The sequence below is a fragment of the Schistocerca gregaria genome, chromosome 1 (assembly GCF_023897955.1).
Source record: "Schistocerca gregaria isolate iqSchGreg1 chromosome 1, iqSchGreg1.2, whole genome shotgun sequence".
Taxonomy (NCBI): Eukaryota; Metazoa; Arthropoda; class Insecta; order Orthoptera; family Acrididae; genus Schistocerca; species Schistocerca gregaria.
This window is the reverse complement of record NC_064920.1, coordinates 766670594-766698013: the sequence shown is the minus strand read 5'-3', so window position 1 is coordinate 766698013 and position 27420 is coordinate 766670594. Positions and strand designations below refer to the sequence as shown.

At 43.9% G+C, this 27420-nt stretch overlaps 1 protein-coding gene across 2 annotated transcripts in view; it reads left to right on the top strand.

The window, feature by feature from the left end:
- Positions 1–27420, top strand: part of LOC126268143 (WD repeat-containing protein 44) — a 160683-nt gene that overhangs the window by 16086 nt on the left and 117177 nt on the right. For both annotated transcript variants that reach the window (XM_049973677.1, XM_049973685.1), the window contains exon 3: positions 12760–13027. In XM_049973677.1, coding sequence (XP_049829634.1) covers positions 12760–13027 — 268 coding nt within the window. The remainder of the gene's footprint in view (positions 1–12759; positions 13028–27420) is intronic.

Genomic DNA, 27420 nt, shown 5'->3' with positions numbered 1-27420 from the left:
TAGCACCAGCTCTCCTTTTTGTCACTTTCAGGCTCATTGTCACTTCCGTCACAGCAGTCCACTTCTTCCTGGTCTTAAGTGACAGCAGCAACTAAATCAGCATCAGTAAGGTTCTACACACACACACACACACACACACACACACACACCATCCTCTGCCATCCACTCATCCACGTCTCCATCACTAGCTTCTTTACATCCAGGGATTATCTGTATCATTTGTAGCAGATTTTCCAACTAGGTTGTCCTGAAATTCAAAGAGATGTCCACAGTTTTCTCCACGATTTTCTCAGAGTATTTTCTGAAATAGTCTGCCATTCCTCTGCGGCCCAATAAACAACGTCCTTCAATTGGTCTTTTTTATTTTGTCCACTAAAGGAATGCTGTCATCTTGGATCAGCATTCATAAAACTTGTTTTAATGCTTGCAGTACGCCCTGGTCCATCAGCTGTAGAAGTGGTGTAACATTCAGTGGCAAAAAATTCACCACAATTTCTCCATCACGTAATTCTTCAGTGCTGGGGTGAGGTGGCGCTTTACCAATCGAAAGGATTGCACGGGGAGACAAATGATTTTCCTTAGAAAACTGTTGAACAGAGAGAAGAAACTGGCTGTGAAACCATTCTTTAAACAGCTGACCATCCATGCTTTTTATGGTTGCGATAATATACAGGCAGGGACTTCATGTTGCAGTTTTTAAAAGCTCTGGACCTAGCAGGTTTGCCAATCAGCATTAAAGGCAGCTAGTGACTACCAGAAGCGTTGCTGCACGCTAATAAAGTCACATGATCTTTGCACATTTTAAAACCAGGAACATGGTCTTCTGTTTTTGATGTCAGGCTTTTTGTTTGCAATGCCCCAACATTAAAGCCAGTCTCGTTAGCGTTATAAATTTGTTGGGGAGAATAGCTTCCCTCTCTTATCATTTTTTTCAAACACACCCAAGTATTCCTTCACTGCATCACAGCCAGAAGAACCCTTCCTCCAGTAATTGTTAGCTGATGGATTCCATGATGTTTTTTGAATCTGTCCAACCAATCCTTACTCGCACTAAAAGACTCACCACCATTCATTGACTTGTTCAGGTAAACCACCTTCTCCTGAACCTGTGCTCCACTCAGAGGAGTTCCCCTTTCTGTTTCCTGCATAAACCAAAGGAAAAGAGCTTCATCCACTTTATCGTGCTGGGACTGTTTGCTGAATTTTGAGTGTTTTTCCCGAAGATATTGCACAGGACTGTTCAAGCTTCACTCGGTTCTTCTTCCAATCACGAATGGTTGCTTTACCAACACCAAGTTCCATTGCCAGTTTACACACATTCTCACCATTGTTTATCTGCTTCAAAGAATTCAGTTTTTCTTTCAGAGTTAAAGTTGTATGTTTCTGTTTACTCATGACGAAAATACGTACATCAATACACCTAAACGAATACTATAAAACTGTTATGCTTTCCAGCAATCAATAACTAACATACCCAAGTGCTTTGTGAGTCAACTTGCAGTGCACTGACCTCACACTACAAAGGTCTCGACAATGTACGACGACAAGGGCAGGGAGTGAGAGTGAGCCATTGTTCCCATTTGTTACCATGATGTACCTACTTATTTGCTTGGTATACTTCATTCTAGAAACCTGTCGCCGCAATTCCAGCTAATCCGAACAAGGTCCGGTCCCAATTAGTTCGGATTACCGGGACTCTACTGTATTGGTAATCTTGCTATAATCACAATTCTGGTTGGTATGTACTGTCGTATCTTGTGATGTGAAAATACCCTCTACATGATTGAATTGACAACGCTAAACTGGAGTGTAACTTAGGGACTGAGTCTCTGGTCAGTGGTGGCGGCCTAAATACATGATCTTGAGAAGACGTTGGCAGCATATTGTTTATTGGTGTGTATTGGTGTATTATCTGTCTCGTGATACATGCACTGGACCAGGCACCTATCATCGATATTCGTGCTAGATCTTTGCGGCGCATTTGATCCAGCACCTCCTATCAATCTTTACACTACATGTTTGCCCACCAGGGTGCTTGCAACAGCTTGCACCAGCACATTCCTCCTCCTGATATGCTGCACCGTTGATGTATAGGGAGGATGCAAATGACAGCGGGGGAGGGGGAGGAGGCAGGACACTGGATGTAGAGATGAGCTGAGAGCCATGGCTGTAGAGGATAGCGTACTCTCGACTGTACACCACTATCTGGCTTGTGAGGTAACAGGAACATCCTCCAGAAAACTGCTGCCAGGACACATGTTGAGGCCTGAGGGCTTGTCCTGGGGCGATGATGGCAGCAGAGACAACAGGTCCATGGCCATCAGGTCGGCGAGTAAGGATGGTGGGGGAAAGGGTGCATCTGCTCATCCTTAGGTCCCACGGTGACATCAGAGGTTGGCTGCAAAGACTGCACAGTCCTGTGAGGCTGTGAATCTGTGGGAAGAAAAACATCAGAATCATTGGGCAAATGACTTCCACAAATTTGGTTCTGGTGGCAGCACTGCAAACCATCAGGACCTGCAATTAAGTAGATAAAAGAGCCAATGCATACCTGGATCACACTTCTTCTCCAGTGCCTACTGTTGTCGTAAACAAGAACGCATAACGCAAAGCAATACTTGCGGAACATTGATGGCACTGGATGCTGTGCTGAGTGTAGCAAGTGTAGCAGCGTCTGAATGCCTGTTCCTCTGTGTTTCTCCATCGTACTAGGGTTGAAACAAAGCACTTGTTAGATGACGAATGCCATTTCATTCACAGAACTGTTCAAAATCATGTGAAGTGAACTGTGGATCTGGCAAACCTTCTATGCAAAATATGGAGGACAATGCTTGAATGGTGCTCCACAATGTGGTAGAAGCCATACGCACCTCAAATGGGAACTTGCTAAGAGTCTACCACTATGAGCCAACATGAGTTCCAAAATGGTCCTGCAAAGTCAGTGTGCACTCATTGCCATGGCGATTGAGTCTTAGGCCAAGCTGTGACAGAGCGGATTGTCTGTAGTGCAAGGAAAAAGATTACAGCAGTTCAGAGTCCTGCACATCGATTTGGCAACAAGATGCAACAGATGCATCAAAATCAGAGTCTGGGCCAATTGGAAGGTGAGATAGGGCTTCTGCATTGCCATGCTTTGCCATAGATTTGTACAGGATTTCATTTTGATACTGCAAAAGCAACAAAACCCAATGTTGCCATTTTTAGCAGTGCATGTAGGAACTGGCTTGGATGGATGAAACAAGGGCTGAAAAGGCTTGTAATCTGTCACTAAAAAGTACTTGCGACCAAACAGAGAGTGATGGAATTTTGTCACACCACACACACTATATCGAGAACCTCTTTTTCTATTTGAGAATAATTCCACTGAGTTTGAGTGAGCAACTTTGAGCCAAAAGCAGTGTCTGTCTTGTGCTCCAATTCTGTGAGAAAGCACAATAACAAATCTATAGAAAGAAGGGTCGACTTGCAAAACTACTGGCTTGGCAGGGTCAAAATGCATTAAACATCTGTCATTGAGCAAGGCATTTTTGAGTTTCTGAAATACGTCTTGACAGCCTTTGGTCCACAGAAAAGGTACATTTTTGCAATGCAAGCAATGCAATGGAGCTGCAATCTGAGCAGCATCTGGTAAGAATCAAATGTCGTATGTCATCTTGCTTAGGATTGAATGCAGTTCAGATACGTTGCAAGGAACAGGCAGGTCATTAATTGCAAACAAATGATATTGGGTGGGGTGCACACCCTGACAGTTTCACACATGCGCTAAGTACTGTAGTTCAATTTGAAAAAAGTCACGTTTTTCGAGACGAGACTTGTGTAATGCTTGTGACAACACTTGAAACACAGTATGTAAATAGGCAACATGTTCCTCTGGTGTACAACCTGAGATGACAATATTGTCAAGGTAGATTGAGCAGAACGGCACTTTTGCAGTCAGCTGTTCCAAGTAATGTTGAAAAATGGCGGGTGCAGAAGCACAGCCGAAGGGCAGATGCAAATACTTGAGCAGTGCTAAATGTGTATTTATAAGAAACACTTCTTGTAATACTTCATCCAATGGAATTTGCAAGTAGACATCACCCAAATCTATCTTAGGAAAGGAACATCCTGCACCAAGCTCGTCCGTGAGTTCCTCAGGGCATGGTAATGGATAAGTGTCAACTACTGTCTGTGAGTTGACTGTAGATTTGAAGTGAACACAAATGTGAGTGCGACCAGAAGGCATAGGCAACAAAACAAGAGGACTTGCCCATTGACTAGCTTGAATGGGAGCCATTATCTTGCTAACTTAGGCTGTGCAATGTCTTTCAATGTAACATGTGCTACAAAGTTATTAGCTTTTCCCATTCATTCTGAAAATAGCTCAGGAAGTTCTTGAAGCAAGCTAGCTGCCCTGTGTTTTGGAGTAAAAGCCGATGCTGAAAGTACATTGTCTTGGATGCTGAGTTCAAACAAATCATAAGCATCTAAACTGAATATGTTCTCACTGTCTCTTGATTTCAACACAGTAAAAGTCACTGCCCTAGTGTCAAATTTGTAAGTGTAAGGCAAACTACGCTGTCCAAGCAATGGAATTTCCTGTCCATTGTAGGCAGTGAGGTGCTTGCTAGATTTAGAATGGCATGGTGACTCTGTTTGTACATGGCATGATTAAGCAAAGTTACTGAAAGTTCACACGACGGCCAGGAATTCGTAATGAGACAAATAGTTTGTTAGAATGTCGTCACATAGCACTAGGGCGAGGAGGCGGCACAACCTTAATCGCACTTTTGTCAGAACCTGTTCTCAGTTGTGAAAACACAATGTTCACTGCATATGCACGAGCCTGTTGTTTCTGTGAGTGGACAAAATTGATGGTTTTGTGCCCTTACAAACAAAGTGCTTGGACGTGGCCATGCCATCCCCCCCCCCCCCCCCCCCCCCCCCCCCCCCACACACACACACACACACACACACACACACACACACTTACTACATGTTGCTTTACATGATGGGTAATCCAGTCTCTTGTGGTGTTCAAAACATCTCGAGCAAGACATCACTAAATTCACAGCCCCATTTACATGTCTACTTGGCTGTCCACGCGGCTGTGTACATGCTTGTTGTTGTAGCCGCTCAGGGCACTCGCGAGCAGGGGGTGACTCGACCCAACAAATTGGGGCCCGGCCAAACTTATCGTCCACTATGGCACTCAAATTGTATTGCTCTAAAAGATATACAATACTTGGAGAAGTGATGGATCAGAGTACGTAAGTATCTGTTACCGTATTCTACTATCTGGGACACTGAATGTTATTGCATTGTGTATCATGAGATCGATGTAAAAGTTGCCACAACTACACTTAAATTTATACTTCCTAGTGATGCCCGTTAGTTTTTTGTACCATTGGTGGTGCATCTGTTCTGGCTTTTTCTGCTAGCAAAAGAACTGTTATCTAGCTGCAGCTACTTGGACTTGGTGGCTGTAGTATTGATTTAATGCATCAATTACTTGGCCATAGCTTAGTTCGGCGGGAGATGCTGATGGTAACAGTTTTTGTATTAACCTGAACACTGGGGAGCCCACAATCAAAAGGAAGTATTGTAACTTTACAGTACCTTGAACATGATGAAATTAACAATGTACTTGGAACTGAGTCAGGTATTCGATCCATTTCTCTTCTGTATCCTTAAATTGCTGGAACATAGGTGTACTGCTCGGCGGGAATTGTTGGGCTGGTTGTTTCGTCAGTTGTGCAGCTTATGCAACCACTATCAAAAGGGTAGCAATTTATTGCTTATGAAACTAAGAAACTTGAGGTACATCCATCACATTGGCCATCTGTGGCTGAGGCGGGGGTCAGGGGGTGGAGGGCGCAGGGAATTCATGGTTTACATAAACATGTTATAGTAAGAAGCAAGTAAAGCCTCTGAAAAGAGAAATTTCGTTAGTTCTGTGGTTCGCCTCCTGGAATTAGCAAATAGAAGAACATGATCACCTCTCCAATCTAAAACACAAGAGAAGCAAGCAAAATCTTCAGCCAAGTTGATTATCTTTGATTGCCCCTGAATTATCCTCCTTGCCACTGTGGTATCCTCGTCACCACTGTAGAGTCTTGTACTGTAGGAGGCAAGGGAGAGGATGTTGTTATGGGTGGCCTGTATCCTCTTCTTACTACACAAATGCACAGATGGATTAACACAGTTGTTTATGTACATGAACAGATAGCTCCTACTTAACTTGTGGTACAAGCTCATCAATAATAGTCCTCTTGCGAACAGTATTGGTGATCTTACTATAGTCTCAATTCTGGTCACTATATACAGCCGTAGCTTGTGATGTGAATCATACCCACTCCGCAATTGAACTGGCAGATGCCAGACTGGTGTGTGAGTTAGTGACTTGAGTCTCCTGTCAGCGGTGGCAGGCTAAATATATGTTGTCGAGAGGGCATTGGCTGCGTGTTGTTCTTCGGTGTGTCTCTGGCCTCTCTCATGAGGCGCACTTGATCCAGCACCTACTATCGATCTTCGAGCTACGTCTTTGGCGACCGGTGTGCTGGCGACAGCTTACGCTAACACAGTCCACCAGGTGAATTCCAGAAATGTAGACAGATGGCCACAAGGCTGCACATGTGATATGTTGGCGGGCTGTGTTGGCACGTGATGATGGCGTGCCTGGGACTTCCTTTTCATTGATTGTGACAATGAATATGAGAAGTGATTGTTATTTTTTCAGCCTTGCCCATTCATTAGCTGTGCCAGTATTGCATCAGCAATGTTCCAGTGGTCTGAGACTCCTAAAGAAGTATCACCAGTGGCCATGGAATCAGGATGTTGACATTGTGAAAAATGTGTACAGTTCAGAGAATTTTTTTTGAGAAGTGACACAGGTTTCACAGTTTTTGTGCAATTAGTTTGTGAGAAAAAAATAGGTGGTGTCCTAAGTTGAATGCACCTCATATTTCAGAATCTTTGTGTTTTGCCTATACTCGGACACATGACTGTCCTCAGTCAGCTCTAACTCTAGCAGCTAATAACCTTTCATTTATATAGTTATATGTGTTTCTTTCTCCATTATGATTACCTGTTCCACTCAGTGTTCATTGTATTTGACTCCACTACAGTTTACTGTATAATTATTTAAATATTTTGTTCCTCTCAGTTACTTCTTTGTTTTTGTTATTATGGCAATATTTATATTTCCTTGTTTCAAATTCTCCACGAGATCTGATTGCCTTGTATTGAAACCTCTTCTTATATTCCTGGTCGTAAAATATCCGTAATGCCAACTTGTTATTTCCTAGAGAGAGAGAGAGAGAGAGAGAGAGAGAGAGAGAGTGAGAGAGAGAGTGTGTGTGTGTGTGTGTGTGTGTGTGTGTGTGTGTGTGTGTACACAGGGTATAATGGGTATAAATGCAGATACTTTATTGGTGACTGAGAACAGTGTACTGAATAACATTACATTAGTATTTACAACATTTGCAGTCTAATAATTATAGCTGTTAGGAGTTGTATGTTTTCAGGCTGGTTAGTACCTCCAGGAACATGTGGCAAGAGTAAGCCATTAATGCTTGGTTTCCCCTGGGCAGCAGATCAAGTGTTAAAGTGTGGACGAGTGGACACAAAACAGTTTATCCATACTGACAGGCGTAGTCCACTTAGTGGTACAGTAACTACCATACAGAAAACTAGGTCCATTCATGTACACCTCCATGGTGTACACCTAGGCCGCAGATTCTACTGGACCTTTTGCATGGCCCTAAAGACTCCGTTAACCTTGCGGCTCTCTGCTATCACTTCCTCTCGATTCTCGACATGTATGTGGGCCATGAAGTGGTTTACACTGCCCTCTCGATGACTGATTGTCACGTAGGCTTTGCATATGTGCATGGAGGACATAATGGACAGCACTCCTTCCCAGATGGCTGCAGTGTTTTCTCTGCAGGGCTGGTGGCCATATCTCGTGCTCTTGAGCACATCTGCTCAGGCCCTGGTGAGTCATTTCCACTGTGTATTTAGTGTCCATTCAGGAGTCCATCTATGCCCTGGAATGGTCCCATCGTTTAGTGGTGTTTGTGTGGACCCCAGGACAGGTCGGAATCCCAGACAACAAACTTGGTGACAGGCTGGCCAAACAGGCTACACGGGAACGGCTTCTGGAGATGGGCATCTCTGAAACTGACCTGCATTCTGTCTTATGCTGCAGGATTTTTCAGCTTTGGGAGACAGTATGGCATAACAGTACGCACAACAAACTGCGTGTCATTAAGGAGACTATGAATATGTGGAAGTCTTCCATGCAGTCCTCTTGCAGGGAATCAGTTATCCTTTGCCGGCCCCGCATTGGCCATACATTCCTAATGCATGGTTACCTCCTCCATCATGAGGATCCACTTTGGTGTCGCTTTGGCTCACAAATGACTGTCGTCCACCTCTTGCTGGACTGCCCACTTTTAGCCGCTGTGCAGCATACTTTTAACTTTCCCAGCACTCTACCTTCGGTGTTAGGCAACAATGCCTCAACAGCAGCTTTAGATTTACATTTTATTTGTGAGGATGGGTTTTATCATTTGATCTAAGTTTTAGTGCATATCCTTGGTCCCTCTGTGTCCTCCACCCTTTTACTTTTAGGGTGGAGGTTTTAATGTGTTGCAGAGTGGCTGACTTCTCCCTTTTATTCTCATGGTCAGCGAGCCATGGAAATCTGCTCTCTTGTTTTGATCTCTTCTACAGGTTTCTTGCGTTTCTGTGGTTTTCGTTTTCTGCTTTTGTCCATTGTAGTGTTTGTTGCCCTTCTATCATTCTTGTGGTTTTCTCCTCTCCCTCTTTCAGTTTCTTTGACTCTGAGATTCATATCGAACTGAGAGGAGTCAGCTTAGATTCTGAGCATTACCTTTCACTTGTCAAGACTAACATGCAACCCTTGAGAAGAACACCAAACCCCCAAAGTAGCCGTTAAGATACCCAGAGTCAACACTGTTTGACTGTGCAATGAAGTTTGTGACTTCCATGGTACTCTAAGGAAGAATACACAGAAAGAAGGGTGGTCTTCCCTACAAAAGGCTTTATTGGATTCTGCCCAAAAACTATTCCTGTCTGAGCCAATAAAGGCAGACACCTCTGGTGGACTACAGAGTGCAGTTAGGCCGTAGAAGAAAGGCATAACAGTTTCATTATGTGGAACAAGTGTAAGAATGAATCCAATCATGAAACCATCATACAAAGAAAAATTACAGCCAACACTGTCTGCAGAGCAAAGAGGAATTACCTCAGGATCTTGCTGCAAGAGACAGAAGAGAAACAGCTCAAGAGACCTGTGCAAAGGACGCTGAAGAAGCAGAAGATCTGGTTCACATCTCCTGCCCTACTTCTCCATGGGCCAGGTAGGAAGCTCTAACTGAACCAAAGGCTTGCACATACTTGATGACTATTTCTAGGGGTTCCTCAACACAGAGGTATCTAAAGACAGACTTACCTTCCATCAACAGTCCACCAGGAACCCTGATTATCAACCGTCCACCACAGAAGAAATACAGGATATCATCAAGGGTCTCAAGAATAACAAGTTCTCAAAAGAAGAGGTCCCCAATGGTGGGATCAATTTTTTTGAAACCATCTATGTGGTGATGTAGGTTAAGGTACACAGTATCGCACCTTGCATCCATTCGACTTGGTGGGCCCTTGTTTGCGAGTAATTGTGCCCAAAGGGTATTGGAATCCTTTCACATCTCTGCCTACCATCTGAGAACAAGAATTGACTCCCTGCAGCATTCTGTATCACACCACACTATCCCATCTGTCAGAGACTAGCAACAGCTGGACTAGGGAATTATCATGCTGTGCATTGGCAGCTGTTAAAACCATGACACAGTGGCTGCATTCAGAATGGTGCTGTGACCAGGAATCATGGACTACTGATGAATGGTGTCACATAATCCTCAGCAGTGAACTATGGTGTTTTACTACCTGGATGACCACATGACGACAACCTGGGAAGAGGCCATGTTCTCCCGATATTTCGGAGAGGGACAGCAGTTGTACTCCTGTTGTCATGGTATGATGAGCCATCAGGTATGACTTACGATCATAGGTGGTTATGGTTGAGGGAACTCTGATGGCAGAATGATACATCAGACATCATGTGTGCCCATGGGTTGCCTCTGATGCCATTTTTGTCATGCTAATCATTATCATGAGTGGCTCTCATACTGTCTGCCAATTTATAAGTGTTGGGTCAAGGATGTTTTGGTACACTGCAATCTGATGAGTGAGAGTTTTGGATGAACACATTCAATATAACCACTATTTTTACTACTGTTTTCTTCATCTTTTTTATATACTATTTCACCTTGTTCTTTTGATTTCTTCTCCCCATCATACCTTTAGAAGTATTGTAAATTTTCACAAATGCCGACTTCATCACATTAATGTAGATTCACGAGTGGTGCAGAATGAATCTTTCTGTCTTCAACAGAGTGTACACTGTCGTAACATTACAGCAGAGTGACTAAAACTGTTGTTGCACTGGAACTCCAAGCCAGACCCTTGACTTTTTCAGGCAGTAATCTTACCAACTAAGCATCCAGGCACACCTTAGGCTCCACAGCTTCAGTCTGTCAGTACTTTTCCTCCATTTTCCTGAACTCAGAGAATCTGCATTAAAGCTCTGTTTTGGTATGCAGCTTTGGTCACATCCAGGAAGTTTTGTATCTTGGATAATATTCTAATCATGCCAAATAGTTGCTGATGTGATCCTTGAGATAAGATATGTTAATCATAGAAGTCATGGTTCTAAATTCTTCATTAAATTAAGTACATGTGAGTGGGTGTTGAGGGTTGACTACATAGAACTATATCACTTTCATGCCCACAGTACTAATGGGAGTAGTTATGTAGCATCAGGCATGTTTAGGTGGTTCATCACATTACGCCAGTCATCTCTCTCTGCAGTGACAATGAAGTCATTCCAAGCATAATATGCCTATTCCAAAGTACGCTGGTATTCACATCTTTTTACAACAGTGTCACATTTGATTGGTTCTGTAGAGGAGAAAGAAGGGCACACAATTAGTAGACAGCTGATTACATTACACCAAGATCAGAATTTGTGACATGGTTACTACAAACTTAGTTGGGAATTTCTGAAGAGCCAGGAACATTTCATTTCAGCCTAGTAAGCGTAAGCCAGGCTCTAGCTGTCACTCAGTACACAGCTGGAGAGTGGCAAGATACTTACCTTTTTCTCTGTTTTATTAGTAGTACATTTCTAAACTTTGATTCATATTTTTCTATTTAAGAGCTGTAATCTCACATTTTTTGTAACTAAAATGTAGTTGGGCAATCTGTAGTACAGTCGTCATTTCTTATGAACAGCTAATTACGCAGCTCATTGATGCATCAGTCTGCATCAGTGATAAATCAGGAGGGCAGCAAGTTTCATATAGCAAGTTGCATATCTAGGTTTCTGTCAGAGCTTATGGTTTACTTTCTCATTTAGCCCTGGTAACATGTGTAGGATGTGTGTGTGGACGCAAGAGCAGCTGGCTACAGTTAGAGAACAGCTGAATGTGCATTTTGCTATGGTCAGCTGTCTTCTGGCTGCTACTTTGGGGTGTAGTAGTGGTGAAGATCCTGGTGCATTGCATGGAACACCTCAGTTGTCCTTTGTTTCACCCATGAGTTCTGCTGCCAAGGCACCTTCCATTGTACCTGATGTGGTGCATCTGCTCTCGCCACAGGGTGAGTGGCATTTGGTGTTGCGTTCTAGTCACCTGAGGTGGAGGGCCGATATGGAGTCTAGCCATCTGCTTTGTCTATTCGTTCTGTGAGTGGACAGGTGATCATTCCTTCAGCAGGATTCAAGACTGACTGCAAGCTGGACTGTATCTGAAACATCAACACTTCCATCAAGTGCTGAACTTTAAAATACATAGTCCTTTAATTGTGCTTTGAGTGTATTTCAATTTCATTTACCATGTTGTCAAATGATTATGCTGTGGTTTGATGTGACAAGCTTGTAGTTTTCACTGATGATGTTTGTTCTTGAACTGCTGCGGATGCAAATATTTCCCAAAATTATTTGACGAATTCCCCATCAGACAAAATTTTCCTTCTTGAGCAATAGCTTCTGCTATCTTAAACCTTAGTTTTGTTAAAGTTTTGAGTTTTCTTTTGGTATTTTCAACGTGACCTGCTCTGACAGCACAGAGAGAGTTCGACTGAGTGACTGAGCTGAAGCTGGTGAGAACATCATTCTGTCCCTGTGCCTTTGCCTGTGCATGGGTCACTGGTGGGGAAATGCGTGCCCAGTAGCAGAAATGAAAGAGGACAGCTGGTAGGTTAGCAGATAGGCAACCAAATTTATCAACAAAGAGGGTTAATTTAAAAACATTATCCACTTACTACTGTTTCTGAGAAAACAACTACTTCCATTGGGCTACTTCCGTTGGGCTATGGCAGGTCAGATTTTTTTTGTTCCTGTGGTGGAAAGCTGATCTAGGCAAAGTCCTGTGGTCAGTTTGTGTTTTTTTCTGGAACCATATAAAATTTTTGATAGATAGAAAGCTTTAATGACTAATTAACTATATGCATTGTTTAATGTTAGTTTCTGTACATATTACTTGAGAAGCTAATAATGCCTGACACTTACTACCTAAGAGTAGTTCCAGTAAGAATTCCTATGTATTAGTTCATGGTTAAAATCAATAATGAAGTAATTGTTACTGACACTAATGTTAGGTACAGTAACTATTGCCTTTTATTTGCATATTTTATCAGGATGTTGAAAGGAAAGTGCTTGAAAGTCACCAAGGACGAAAACGCTTTAGAGAACTCCGCCAGAGAATGCAAACTGAAGATGAAGATATTGGGCCGAGCAATACTTCTCCACCAGACAGCCAGACATCATCAATTGAAGGAGTTTTTGCTGTTCCCCCCAAAACTCTTCATCCTTTTCGTATTATAGAGCATGATGCTTTGAGCCTACAAAGCATGACTTCACTGGGACGTGTTGGTCGGATATTGGCTGGCTTTGTTGATGCTACTGGTAAGTTCTAACATACATTCAAGAAGTAGAAAATTGATAGAAGTTAATGCATTTTTAACCCTTTTGTTTAGGAAACTAGTTTCAATAAAAAATCTTTGGGTAGATTCTGATGTGTAAATTACTATGTAACACTTTAAACTTATGTAAATTTTTATCTATTTAAAATTTAGCTTTGTTCCTATGTGGCAATACCACATGGACATTGTAATACTTCCTGGAAGACACTCAATGTTTTTATTTACTTCTATGTGCAACCAGTTTTATGGAAGATGTAAATATGCTTCTAAGTATAAGGTCTGTTCAAAAAATTCTGGAACATTCATAATTTCTTGCCAATGGTGTGTTGAAGTGATATGTAGTTAGCATCCCTGCACACACCTGTGCTTCTAACTGGTGGAAGTGTCATCGTTGTATGCCTGTTAGTTATTGTTCAGTGCTGTATTGAGTAGAATGTTATTTCATAGTTTGCGAATTCCGAGATGGCAGAGTTAAAGAAAGCAATGTGTCTGATTTAAGTTTTGTGTGAAACTCGAGAAAACTTTTACAGATACACACCAAATTATGCAGGAAGCCTACGGTGAAGAGTATTTAAGCCATATTCAGTGCTACAAATTATTTACATGGTTTAAAAATGGCCAGATGGAACTTAAGGATGACCCTAATTCAGAATGCCCTTTGATCTCTACTGACGACACTCATGTCAGGAATGTCAGTGAAATTGTGCGTACCAATCGAAGACTGACTTTCCAAGAGATTGCAGAAGAATGTAGCATTTCAGTTGGATCATGTCATGAAATCCTTACACAGCATCCTGGAATGCATTATGTCGCCACCAAGTTCGTCCCAGAGCTCATGAGCAAAGAGCAGAAAAACCTTGATCTTACAAATGAGAATGAGATGTTCCATAAGAGAATCACAACTGGTGATGAGACATGGGTCTACAGTTATGATGTTGAGACCAAGGTTCAATCTTCACATTGGGGCAGGAAAGGTTCTCCAAGACCAAAAAAGCTTGTCAGGTCAGATCAAATGTCAAAACCATGGTGATAATTTTCATTAAATAAAAATACAGCATTTCAGTCTTTGATCGCTATTTTTTACTTTCAATGACTGGTTTCAGGCTAGCTGCTCATCTTCAGATCTGTTAGACAAAGTTAAAAATATAATTAACAAGAGAGATACAGTTACTGATAGAAATATCTTAGTTTACAAAAGAAATTCTGGAATGTATTAATTGCCAACATTCCATATATTGCAGTTACAGAGTAACTTGTCAGTACAGAACTATCAGTTCACTGTCATAACTTAAAACTTTATATCGCAGTTTGGGAGAAACCTGATTGGTAACAGTAAAAAGTGCCATCTACCTATAAGAGTTGTGCATATTTTTTCACCGTACATATTAATGGCGAAAATACTTTTTAATAAAACAATTTCTATAGTAATAACATACGAATAATCTTTTTTGAGTGGACCACAGACCCAAATGTGTGTTTCATTCTCTTTGTATTGATTGGTGGTGGAGAGGAGTGTATATAATGCCACCCAAAGTCCTCTTCCGCCATGCCCAATTCACCTCGCCGCCAGTACGCTGGGGGCCGCTCTGCTGCAGCTTGTTCTTACTGGAGCGTGATGTTGCATTCAAGGGTAAGCCTAAAACAGGTCTTTAAAAATCTCATAACTCCTGTGAATAAAATCACTTTGCTCATCAAGTAGTAGGTCTGAGTGTTTTCTTTGGTGAGCATACATTTAAATCTCTTCGAGCATGTTAAGATAGAGACTTTTTGGAGCTTTATGTAGCACCTCCATTTGTTCATTTATATTACTCACTTCATGTTTTACATGAGCTTCAAATGCTGTTCGATTGCTATGACTGCAATGTTCCCTGTATCGAATTTCAAAATTCCGCCCTGTCTGTCCTATATAATAACTGTCACATTGAGCACATTTGATCTTGTATGCTCCAGAATTGTTGTTTTTTTTCCGTTGCTGGTTTATGTCTTAGTCTATGTGCCATTTGCCCTTCATTCTGGAATGCCACAGCGATGTTTCTTTCCAACACATGCCCTTTGTATGTTAGGGTGACAAACTACTTCTTAACTTTAATTTTCCTAGAACCATTACTGATACCCGTGGATTTGTTTTTGATCTTGTTAAACATACGTGTAACATTTTGTGACCTGTATCCATTAGCTTACTTGCTTAATAATACCTAGTTCTTTCTGCAACTCTTCTTCCTTTAGTGGCAATCTCAGAGTTGCAGAAAATAAAAAATAGCGATCAAAGACTGAAATGCCATATTTTTATTTAAAGAACGTTTGCGGCAATCATGTCTAGTTTTGATAGTTTTCTTTGGCTTTGAAGGATCACTTTGTGCCACAGGGACAAACTGTTAATCGATGGTACTCTCAGGACATGTGACACCCGCAATAAAATGTGAGAAGGTAACAACCTGAAATGTGGCGAAACAATTTATGCCTCTTGCATCATGATAATGCACCTGCACATTCATCCCTGTTGGTCCATGACTGTTCCACAGAAACAAAATCACTGTGCTTGCTCATCCTCCGTACTCTCCAGACCTGACTCCTGTAGACTTCATTTTATTTCCAAAGTTGAAAACTCTGTTGGAAAGGACAAAGATTTTCACCAATAGATGAGATAAAAGAAAATTTGCAGATGGCACTTCACACAATCGATTAAGGGGTATACCAAGACTGCTTCTGGAAGTGGAAACTGCATTGCGAGCAGTGTACCAAGTTGAGGAGAATATTTCAGTGGAGACCATGCACAACAAGTAAAAGGTAATCATAGAAAAATTTTGTGGACAAATTTGGAATTTTTTGAACAGACCCTATATGCCACTGAAAAGTGTTGTGTAAGAAATTTTTTTTAATCTAAAGTTTTTCACCGTGTTTTAGTTGTACTTTTGAAATTCCAACATGAATGATGATATGAGGTATCACACCGTTCAAGATCAGTTCTTATTTGCAATGAAACATAAATTCACTTTGCTTTTTACGAACTTCATTCTGACTAGTGAGTAGCATGATAGAACCTTGTACCAACATTTCATGTCCATAGTAGACAATGTCCTGTGCCATCCAGTCCCATGTCATTTTGGCCAGTACAGCAACTGGTCCTTTTTTTTTCTCATTTGAGTTAAAGGAGCTCTCAATAGAACTACTACTAGACCATCTTTGCTTTGCTGCTTGATTTTTCTGTGAAACAATAAGCCCCTACGTATGGCTTTCTTTAACTCAGCTAAGGCGAATGTGGTTTTCTGATGCAGTCCACTTGCTACTCTGTCAAGACATCAAGCATTCACTATTATCAGATCAAGTATATGTATTTTTTTTTGAACGTGATTATGTACAAGGCTGTCACTGACTCAACCTACAACTCCAATGAATTGATTATATTCTACAATTTCCCTGGGATGAGTCACCTTGACTGATTTCGCAACTTTTGGTCATAACTTTCTACTTCAGTTACTGTGCTTGCTCCTATAAAGTTGTTGAACATTGTTACAAATCTGTTGTGTAGCTACTTTACAGCAGAATAATGTAAATTTCTTGTAGAAAAGTCTTTCATATTTTACAACCCTTTCAGATCTCTTCATTTTTAAGACACAGTCAAATGTATATTCCTTTAGATGATTGGGTTGGTGCGTAGGCTAAGGTTCCTCTTTCTTCTAGTTCAGTTTGCAAATCTTCATGCACCAGAATCGGAGATGGTTTTATCGCACATGATTGTAGTGGCAACTGACCGAATGTTTTATCCTTTTGGGTTAGTTGTAGCTATTAGGTCACCACATATTACTTTACAAGATAACAACTATACATAAAAACAGTGTATTAATAGATGTGGAAGCTATGCAGCTTATATCCAATGAATATAACTTAACATTTTTGAATTGAAACAAAATACAAATAGTCTAATCAGCAGGTACTTAAAAAGGTGGATAGTGGTGGGTGGTATCTTACAAATGGTCAGAATTTTTGAACTTTCCCCCAATGAATTCCATGACAAAAAGCAGTCGTGCATTTCTTGTGCAGATTTAAATTTCCTAAAATTTTCATGGGAGAAGTCTCTTTGCATCAGATACTAAACAAGACACAGAGCTTGAAAGAAAGATAAAATTTCTCATATTATTAAAAAAGCAAAAAGTGCTTAGTCAGCATTATAACTTTAATTTTGCAACATTTTTAGAAGCAAAATGGAGTTGCTTGAACAGTCAATGTTTATCAACCTCAAACGCTCCACCAAGCAATGAGATCCCCCTGCGGGTTCGGGGGTTAGAATAGGCCCGCGGTATTCCTGCCTGTCGTAAGAGGCGACTAAAAGGAGTCTCAAACTTTTCGGCCTTGTATGATAGTCCCCTGTTGGGTTTGACCTCCATCTCTCAAAATTTTCCGAAGAGCGAGCCGATTGGGGAAGGGCGCCTTACTTGGTGCATTGTGTCCATCTTGCGATCAGACCTTTCGCCAGCTTATACACCGTTGAACTGCAGTCCTGTCTGCTCTCCATCTCTTGGGCATGACTCTTTTTCTGCGTGCAGATAACACCTTGCACTGTGCAGTGCCTCTTTCTGCACTGACGGCGACCATGGACCACATGTTACCTAACATCCAGCACGGTAGCCAGTCCGTTGTGGTGGGGCCGCCGTGTACCCTGTTGGTTGTAGCCCCCTGATAACACAGGGTTCGCTCTACTGATGCCTGCGCCGTTAACTCCCCACGTATGCCAAGGAGTAGATGCTTATCCTCCTGGGGTATCGGGACTCCCGGCAACGGCCATCCTGCCAGGTGGCTCTTGCCGTGGCTGGGTGGCGCCCATGGGGAGGGCCCTTGGTCGGAGTAGGTAGCATCAGGGTGGATGACCCGCAATGAAGCGTGGTACATCGTCTCTCGCTGGTGGCCAGCCGCCAGCAGTCTCTAAGCGTTCTCGGGCTCAGTTTAACGCTCAGAAGTACGATCCGAAAACGTTCCCCTCCCTGGCCACACCATGGAACGTAAGTCTCAGGATGGCAGTAGCAGCTATTCGCCCCGCTTCTTAGTTTGTACGAGGGTTGATGGGGAGTCTTTTCTCTCCACAAAGCATCAGTTCTTCGCCGAGCATTTAGAGGACAAGTTTGGGGAGGTGGAGGACTTGTCAAAAATGCATTCCGGGTCAGTCCTGATACAAATGGCATCCTCTGCCCAGTCACGACGGTTACTCACTTGTGACAAGTTGGGGGATGTTGCCGTTACGATCACAACCCATAAGAGTTTAAATATGGTCCAGGGAGTTATTTACCATAGGGATCTTCTTTTGCAGTCTGATGAAGAGCTGCGCACCAATTTAGAGCACTGAGGTGTACATTTCGTCCGGTGCGTTCATCGGGGTCCGAAGAAAGTCAGATTGCTACCGGTGCCTTCATCTTGGCCTTCGAAGGGGATACATTACCGGAAAAAGTCAAGGTGATGGTGTACCGATGTGATGTTAAGCCCTATATCCCCCCCCCCCCCCCCGATGCGGTGCTTTAAGTGCTGGAAGTTCGGCCATATGTCTTCTCGCTGCACTTCCAGCCTCACATGTCGAAATTGCGGACGCCCATCACATCCCAATACTCCATGTGCCCCGCCTCGCATCTGTGTCGACTGCGGGGAGCACCATTCACCTTGCTCGCCAGACTGCCGAATTTTCCAGAAAGAGCGTAAAATCATGGAATACAAGACCCTGGACCGACTAACCTATACTGAGGCCAAAAGGAAATACGACCGACTCCATCCTGTGAGAATGCTATCTTCCTACGCTGCTGCTACAACAACTGTGCTAGCCCCGTCTGTTTCTCCAATTGTGGCCGGATCGACGAGTAGTACAACTCCTCCTGCCCCCTCACCAGTGGGGGGGCTCTACCCACTGGGTTGCTCCTGCGCCACCTACCTCAGGAGCAACACCATCCCACCCATAGGGGACGTCCGTCCAACTTCTTCGGCTTCTCACGCTCGCAAGGGGTCCCTTGGGTCCCTCCCTTCCCAGGTTTCCACCAGCGAGAAGCCTGACGACCGACAATGGCACAAGTGCCCGCAATCAGCTGGTCGTAGGCCTTCACGATCCTCCTCCGTCTCAGAGACTGAATCGGTGAAGCCCTCCCAGCCGGTGCGACCCAAGGAACGGCGTGAGAAACCCAAGAAGAGCTCTCAGCCCAAGGAACTCGTGGTGGCAGCCATCCCACCGCAACCTTCCAGCTCTGCATCTGAGGATGCGTTGAGATTCTGGCGTCCGCTGAGGACCTCAATCTCGCCGGTCCATCAGACGCCATGGAAAGCACTATCACAGGTGCTAAATCGGAGGCAGCAGGTGACCCAGCGGCGTAATCTCCCTTCCCAGTCCCATCACGCCTTTCTCAGCCATGGACACCACCATCCTCCAGTGGAACTGCAGCGGTTTCTTCCACCATCTAGCTGAGCTCTGCCAACTTATCAGCCTTCACCCTTTCCTATGCATTGGTCTGCAGGAAACTTGGTTTCCAGCAATGCGAACCCCCGCCCTCCGTGGCTATCAGGGTTATTATAAGAACCGGGCAGCTTATGAAAGGGTGTCTGGTGGCATCTGCATCTATGTCCTGAACTCTCTTCACAGCGAGTATGTACCTCCCCACACACCTTTAGAGGCTGTCGCAGTTTGGATGTGGACGCCACAAGCTGTTAACGTCGGCAGTCTTTACCTTCCACCAGATGGTGATGTCGCGCAGCATGTCCTGCTGCTCTGATAGCTCAATTGCCTCCACCTTTCCTGTTACTGGGCGACTTTAACGCCCATAACCATCTGTGGGGTGGGTCAGTGGCAACAGGTCGAGGCGCCATCGTTGAGCGTTTATTGGCGCAGCTCGATCTCTCGATCTGAAATGATGGTGCCTTCACACACTTCAGTGTGGCACATGGCACATACTCCGCTATTGACCTTTCCATCTGTAGCCCTAGCCTCTTACCGTCTGTCCAATGGAGAGTGCATGACGACCTGTGTGGTAGTGACCACTTTCCGATCTTTCTGTCACTGCGACAGCGTCAGTCTTCTGGGCGCCTTAGCAGATGGGCTATGAATCTGGCTGACTGGGACTTGTTCTCCTCCACTGCCGCTATTGAGCCTCTCTCTAACAATGCCATTGATGCAGTGGTTCAATCGGTCACCACCAGCATCGTTACTGCCGCCGAATCTGCCATTGCTCATTCTTCTGGGTCCCTTCGGCGGCGGACTGTGCCTTGGTGGTCGCCTGAGATAGCTGAAGCGATTAAAGCTTGCCGACGGGCGCTCCAGCGTCACAAGCGACATCCCTCAATCGACCACCTTATTGCCTTCAAACGGCTGCGTGCGCGAGCCCGCTGCATTATCCCCCAACGCAAGCAGGAGTGCTGGGAGCGGTATGTGTCCACCATTGGCCTCCATGTCATTCCATCGCAGGTCTGGGCCAAGATTCGCCGCCTATATGGCTATCGGACCCCTGTCAGTGTCCCTGCACTCATACTGAATGGAGCAGTTTGTACTGACTCTGACGTCATTGCAAACTGCTTGGCAGAGCACTTTGCTATGAATTCCACTTCTGCCAACTACCCCTTGGGCTTCCGCTACAGGAGCGGATAGAACATCGGAGTCTTTCTTTTCGCACTCACCATCCTGAATTGTACAATGTTCCATTCAGTGAGCGGGTATTTCGAAATGCCCTCGCTGCTTGTCCTGATACCGCTCCTGGGCCAGATAGCATCCACTCTCAGATGCTGAAACACCTTTCAGAGGACTGCCAGTGACGCCTCCTCGATCTTTACAACCGCATTTGGGTCGAGGGTGAGTTTCTGTCGCAATGGCGGGAAAGTCTTGTTGTCCCCACTTTGAAACCAGGGAAGAACCCTTTGGAGGTGGACAGCTACCGTCCCATTAGCCTCACCAATGTTCTTTGCAAGTTGCTTGAATGGATGGTGAGCCGGCGCTTGAATTGGGTACTGGAGTCTCAAGGCCTTCTGGCTCCGTCTCAGGGTTGGTTCCGTAAAGGCCGCTCCGCCGCCGACAATCTGGTGAGCCTGGAGTCTGCCATCCGTACTGCCTTTGCCCGCCATCAGCATCTGGTTGCTGTCTTTTTCGATACGCGGAAGGCGTATGATACGACATGGCGTCATCACATCCTTTATACGATTCATGGATGGGGTCTTCAGGGTCCTCTGCCGATCTATATCCGCAATTTTCTGCACGTCGCGGCCTCATATAGTTGCTCTCAAGTCCAGGAGAACGGTGTGCCACAGGGTTCTGTTCTCAGTGTGTGTCTGTTTTTAATAGCTATTAACGAGCTCGCTGCGGCCGTGGGAAATACTGTCTCCGCTTCCCTGTATACTGACGACTTCTGCCTTTACTACAGCTCTATTGGCATTGCAGCTGCTGAACGTCAGCTACAGGGCGCAATCCGCAAGGCGCAGTCTTGGGCTGTAGCACATGGTTTTCAGTTTTCCACAGCCAAGACCTGCGTTATGCATTTCTGCCGGCGACGCACTGTTCACCCGGAGCCATGGCTTTATCTTGACGGCGAGCTTCTTACAGTGGTGGAGTCACATAGGTTTTTGGGGATGGTTTTTGATGCCTGGTTGACTTGGCTGCCTCATATTCGGCAGCTTAAACAGGCGTGTTGGCGGCATCTAAATGCTATGCGATGCCTGAGCCACACCAGGTGGGGCGCCGACCGATCTACTCTCCTATGGCTTTACCAGGCGTTAATCCAGTCCCGTCTGGACTACGGGAGTCTGGCTTATGGCTCAGCATCCCCATCTGCGTTGCGGGTGCTGGACCCAATCCTCCACAGCAGGATACGCCTTGCCACTGGTGCCTTCCGAACCAGCCCTGTGGACAGCATACTTGTGGAGGCAGGTGTCCCTCAACTGCGGTTCCGACGCCAACAATTACTGGCTGCTTATGCTGCCCATGTTTTTAGCTTGCCTGGGCATCCAAATTATCGTGTCCTCTTCCCGCAGTCAGTCGTTCATCTGCCAGAACGTCGGCCCCGGTTGGGTTGTCCGATCGCCGTACATGTCAAACAGCTTCTTTCCTGGCTTGGGTGTTTCCCTGTTCTACCTCCTTTCCGGGCCCCTCTGCGTACACCCCCGTGGTGTGTGCCTCGCCCTTGCCTTCGGCTCGACTTGGCACATGGCCCGAAGGACTCAGTCCCTCCGGAGGCCTTCCGATGGCTCTTTTATTCCATCCTGGCCACGTATCAGGGCTCTGGCGTTGTCTACACCGACGTTTCTATGGTTGCTGGTCTAGTCGGTTATGCACTAACTCTAGGGGACCATTCTGAACAACGTTCATTGACGGCTGGCTGCAGTGTTTACACTGCTGAGCTGGTCACCTTCTTTCGTGCCCTAGAGTATATCCTGCTCAAGTGAGTCCTTCGTTATCTGTAGCGATTCCCTGAGCGGTTTACGAGCTCTCGACCAGTGTTTCCCTCGTTCTCATCTGGTGATGGCTATCCAGGAGTCCCTGCATACTCTCGTCCGTAGCGGCAGGTCTGTGGTCTTTGGACCCCAGGCCATGTTGGTATACCCGGCAATGAAACTGTTGACCACCTGGCGAAAGAGGCCACCAGTGCGCCATCTCTGGAGATTGGCCTCTTGGCAGCTGATTTGCGGGCAGTCTTACGCTGCAAAGTGCTCTCGTTTTGGGATGCTGAATGGTGCGATCTGACCACCCCTAACAAACTCCGTGCCGTCAAGGACACGACGACTGTGTGGCGGTCATCCATGCAAGCCAACCGCAGGGACTCAGTCGTCCTTTGTCGGCTCCGCATTGGCCACACTCGACTCACGCACAGTTATTTACTGTGTCGTGAGGATCCTCCTCTTTGTCGTTGTGGGGCGTCCTTGACGGTGGTCCATATTCTGTCGGAGTGCGCCCTTTTAACCGTGCTCAGGCAGACTTTTGCAATGCCTGACACGCTCTCTGCTCTTTTATCAAATGACTCTGCCATGGTGGACTTGGTTTTGTGTTTTATTCTGGCAGGGGGTTTTTATCCTTTAATCTGAGTGTTTTCTTTTTTTTTTTAGTGTTGATTCTGGCTTTTAGCCTCTGATTTTAAACTGAGTTTTTAAAGTGTTCTTGGTGGTTGGCTTTTCCTCTTTTTCTCTATGGTTGGCCAACCACCGTCACACTGTGTGTTTTAATATGTTTTGTCTGGTCTCTGTCAGAGTATTTCATGTCCTGTTTCGTCTGCTGTCTTTCCTGTTGTTCGTTTTTTATTCTCTTCAGGTGGTTTTAGTTTTTATGGAACAAGGGACCGATGACCATAGTAGTCTGGTCCCTTTAATCCCACAAACCAACCAAGCAATGAGATTTTCATTTCTGCTTGTATATGACATTTTGGTGACTTAGTGGGCTGGTGTTCTTTGGACACCCAAAGTAGTTGGTACTCTCCAACGATCCACCACCATCTCCCATCACTGCTTGAACCATTGTTGAAAATGAGGCTTCTTCACAAAGTACTGCGTACTAGGCCATGGACTTGATACTTCTGTGTGGGTGCCCTACCAAAAGTGCTATAAAGCTGAACAGAGGGGTGACTTGCCTCTCCATGTTGAGTTTTTTGTAAAAATAATTCCCTGTTTCCTTCGATGCAGATTATTTAAACTATGCTGAGAGTGTGTGTCTGTACTGCCAGGACATGATCAGCCTAAAAGACAAAATAGATTCTTAGAAATTTGACAAATTCGTGGCTTAGGATTAATTCATTATTCGTTGTTTTGGAAGATTCTGACCAGATGTCTGATCATGCATGACAACAGGACAGGTCCTATTGACAGCATTGAAGAGTTTCGTAGGGCTGACTGATAGTAGCAGCATAACAGATAGTGTGCTGTCTCGATGAGCTCATCTGTGAACAAATGCAAGATGTTCCCCGAGGTACATTCAGGAACGTCTGAATGACACCTAGATGTAATATCTTTATACTGATAAATTGAGTGCATGGTTCTTTGAACATCTGTTACTCTTTGAGACTAAGTAAATGGTGTCAACACAGGAGCAAATGGTCATGAAGAAGTGAATTGTCATTTAGCTCAAGAAATTGGCATCAACTGCATGAAGAAAATGGTGGGGGAAAATTTGTAGATCTGAACTCCTCCAAAGAGTTCGATTTGCCAGGCAATCTGCTGTAATCTGACAAAATTGTTAAAATTTGACCTTGCACCCTTTCCAGTGCATATCTTCTTTGAAGCTCATATCAGCAGGGACACAAAGTCCGCACTGCGTGCAACATTAACTCTGATAAGAGAAGAAATGAACCTTCGGATGTACAGATATGCAGCAGTTGATGGTTACCTTTTTTATTTTTTAGTTTTTTAACTCATCCACAACAGTTATTACAGTATCACAAGAAAACTTTTTATCCAACACACCAACAGAAGCAGCTCCATTTTGATGTTGGTGACTGAAATGGCTGCTAAAGGACATTGTGGTTAAGCAGGCACAAAAAGGTACTGATGTGATGTTATAATTCCCTCAGTGTTTTGTATTCATCAGCACCATGCAAGTTCAATCCACAGAATATTCTTCCCCTTCATACTACTTCAGTCCTATTAGAACAAGGAAAGAAAGTTAGTGCCATTTGTGAGAAAAACCGTTCCTGTCTGACTTGGTATTTACAAGTAGACAACCACAACTGCTTGCCAAATTTCTGAAGCAGGGGAAATATTTCTTGTGACATTGTATGTTTACACATGAACAGCCACAATGGTCAGTCACTGGCAGAAGTCAAATTCCGACTTGTGAGATTGCCACCAAGTCACCCAGTGCCATTCGTTTCAAACCTAAAAGCACAGGCATGGCTGGGTAAACAAAAAGACTCCATCAGTTTTGGCTGGACGCAAAAAGAGGAGGGCCGATTCCAGTAACAATGAAAAATGTAGCTGCCGATTCATTGTGAAAATGATTTTTGCAAATGTGTGAAGGGATGTAGCACAGGGCCTGCAGCTGCAAAACATTATGGCTCTGGTGCTCTGTCATTTTCAAACCTTGTTTTGGCCTTTTCCCAGTTGAACATAGACGAGGAGGATGCTGAAAGGGGATTACAGCAATAGCAAAACCGTAACTGCCATTGCCATTGCTGAGGAGGAAGAAGTTGATATCCTATTTGATTTGCAATATGGACTAAGGAGGTTAAGGCATTAATTTTGTTGTGCAATTCTGTATCCTGTTAAATGTTTTTTTTCACTTATAATAACTTTCATTCTTTAAATATACGTTTAGCTATTAAGAAATGACATTTTATTAGATATAATGGGGATTTTTTTTGTATAAATGAGAAATTGGTTGTCTGTGTAGTTACACACCTATACCTCATTGAGGGTAGAGAGAGGGGGTTCTGGATGTTGAGCTTGGACTGTTGGATGCAACTGCCATGGTTCTTGAGGTTCCAATCTAGAATTTTACACTACACACCTCTACATACAACATACTAAAAGTCTGTAAAATTCACACCTTTTGTAAGGTACAATGTACCTGCATGCTGGATTATAGAAGTTACAAGAATTGTGATCAGTAATGCAACAATATTCTTAGGAAACACATTTTCTGCTCTGTGATATTGTGGTGAGCTGATGGGAGGTACAACTTTCAATGGTTTGCATAGCAAAGGTGATGTTACAGCACACCAGTATGTTTCTACTATGGATGCCCTGGACGCATAGTATACTATTGCAGAGAAAGAAGAGGGTTTTTGGGAACTACTATGCTGCCAGATGCCAACAATCACAGCAGTTCCAGTAACACAGTCAAGCACAGACAATTACAGTCAACCTGGGAGACAAAGCCTATCACCATACCATGGATGACATCACTCCCCAACACACCACAGCCATTCCTCCACAAAGGTACCAGTAGCTTGATTTACTAGTGAATTCAAGAAAACTAAGTGAGGCGATGATCTGTCAATGTGAGGTCACCACAGATGAAATTCCTCCATAGATGAGTCACTCAGGTGTCTTGAAATCTCTGTGACATGGTCATTGACAGCTAACCTGTCCCGACATTAGTCGACTCAGACTTGCTTTTCTGTCATGTCAAATGCTTATCATCACCAGCTAAAGAAGACTGTGTTCTGTGATATAAAAGTGGTTGTGCTGAAAGATGCAAATGGGAAGTACTTTCAGTCAACAGGAACATGTATTGTAAGAATAACTATGTATGACAGAACACTGCCCTTTGAATTTGTCATTTTCTCATAATATAGTCATAAGGTTATTCTCAGGCGGGACTTGTTGCATTCGTTACTAGTCGTATATTCTGGAAGATGAGTGCTCCAGAGTGATGAAGCTGTACCATATATAACAAACACTGGTCTATGCAATTGTGTGCCATTGAAGACTTTGTTGTTCCACCATTATCAACGAGATCAGTTGTGGTCGTCAGTCCAGATGTTCAGTTAAACTCTGAAGATTTTGTCAGTTGCCAAAAGCTACTGAGGCTCATAAAAAAATCACTTACCAGCAATGATGATAAACATTTTAGGTGGTCCAGGAAAACCCTAGATCACTAATTGTCATGAGAAAATACAACTCATCATCAAAGGTGTGTGCATAGGTTCGACTGAACCAATCCAAGATAGGCAGATTAATGCCATCAGCAAAGAATTGTGCTCCACTACCACCACAGGCAACGCAGGAAAGGAAGCTACTATCGAACTGCCAATAGGATGTGGCCTGACTGAAGAACAACATTGGCAACTGTTAGCTGGTATGTGCCAATTTGCAGATGCCATTTAATCCGGAATGGAGAAGTGACAGGCTAAGTGGGAAATGGTAAAAAAAAAAAGTAAAATACTGTACCAACACTGCTAATCATACACTATTTATCCAGCATTTGTACAGGGTGTCACCATCTTAGTGCCATATAAACTGGAAGAAGATGGAGAGATGGTGCAAGATAGCATCATTGAATCTTCAGAGTGTCCTTGGTCCTCTTCTGTGGTTGTTGTAAAGGAAAAGGATGGTACATGGCATTTCTGCATTGACTACAGATGACTGAACAAAATAATGAAGAAAAATGTTTGCCCACTGTTGCGCATTGTTGACATCCTAAACTGTCTTAGAGGAGCTGAGTGTTTCTCAACATTGGACATGCACACAGGCTATTGGCAAATCGAGGTTAATGAGGTTGACTGGGAAGAGATTGCCTTCATAACTCCTGGCAGCCTCTGGGTGTGTAAAGTTTCACTGTTTCGACACTGTAACATTCCAGCCACCTTAGTGTATGATGGACAAACTGCTTTGACAGTTTAAATGAGTGACATGTCTTTCTTGTATGGACGATCTGTCATTTTTTCAAAGATAACTAGAACAACATCTAAGACACATGACAGCAGTGATGAACTGTGTTCA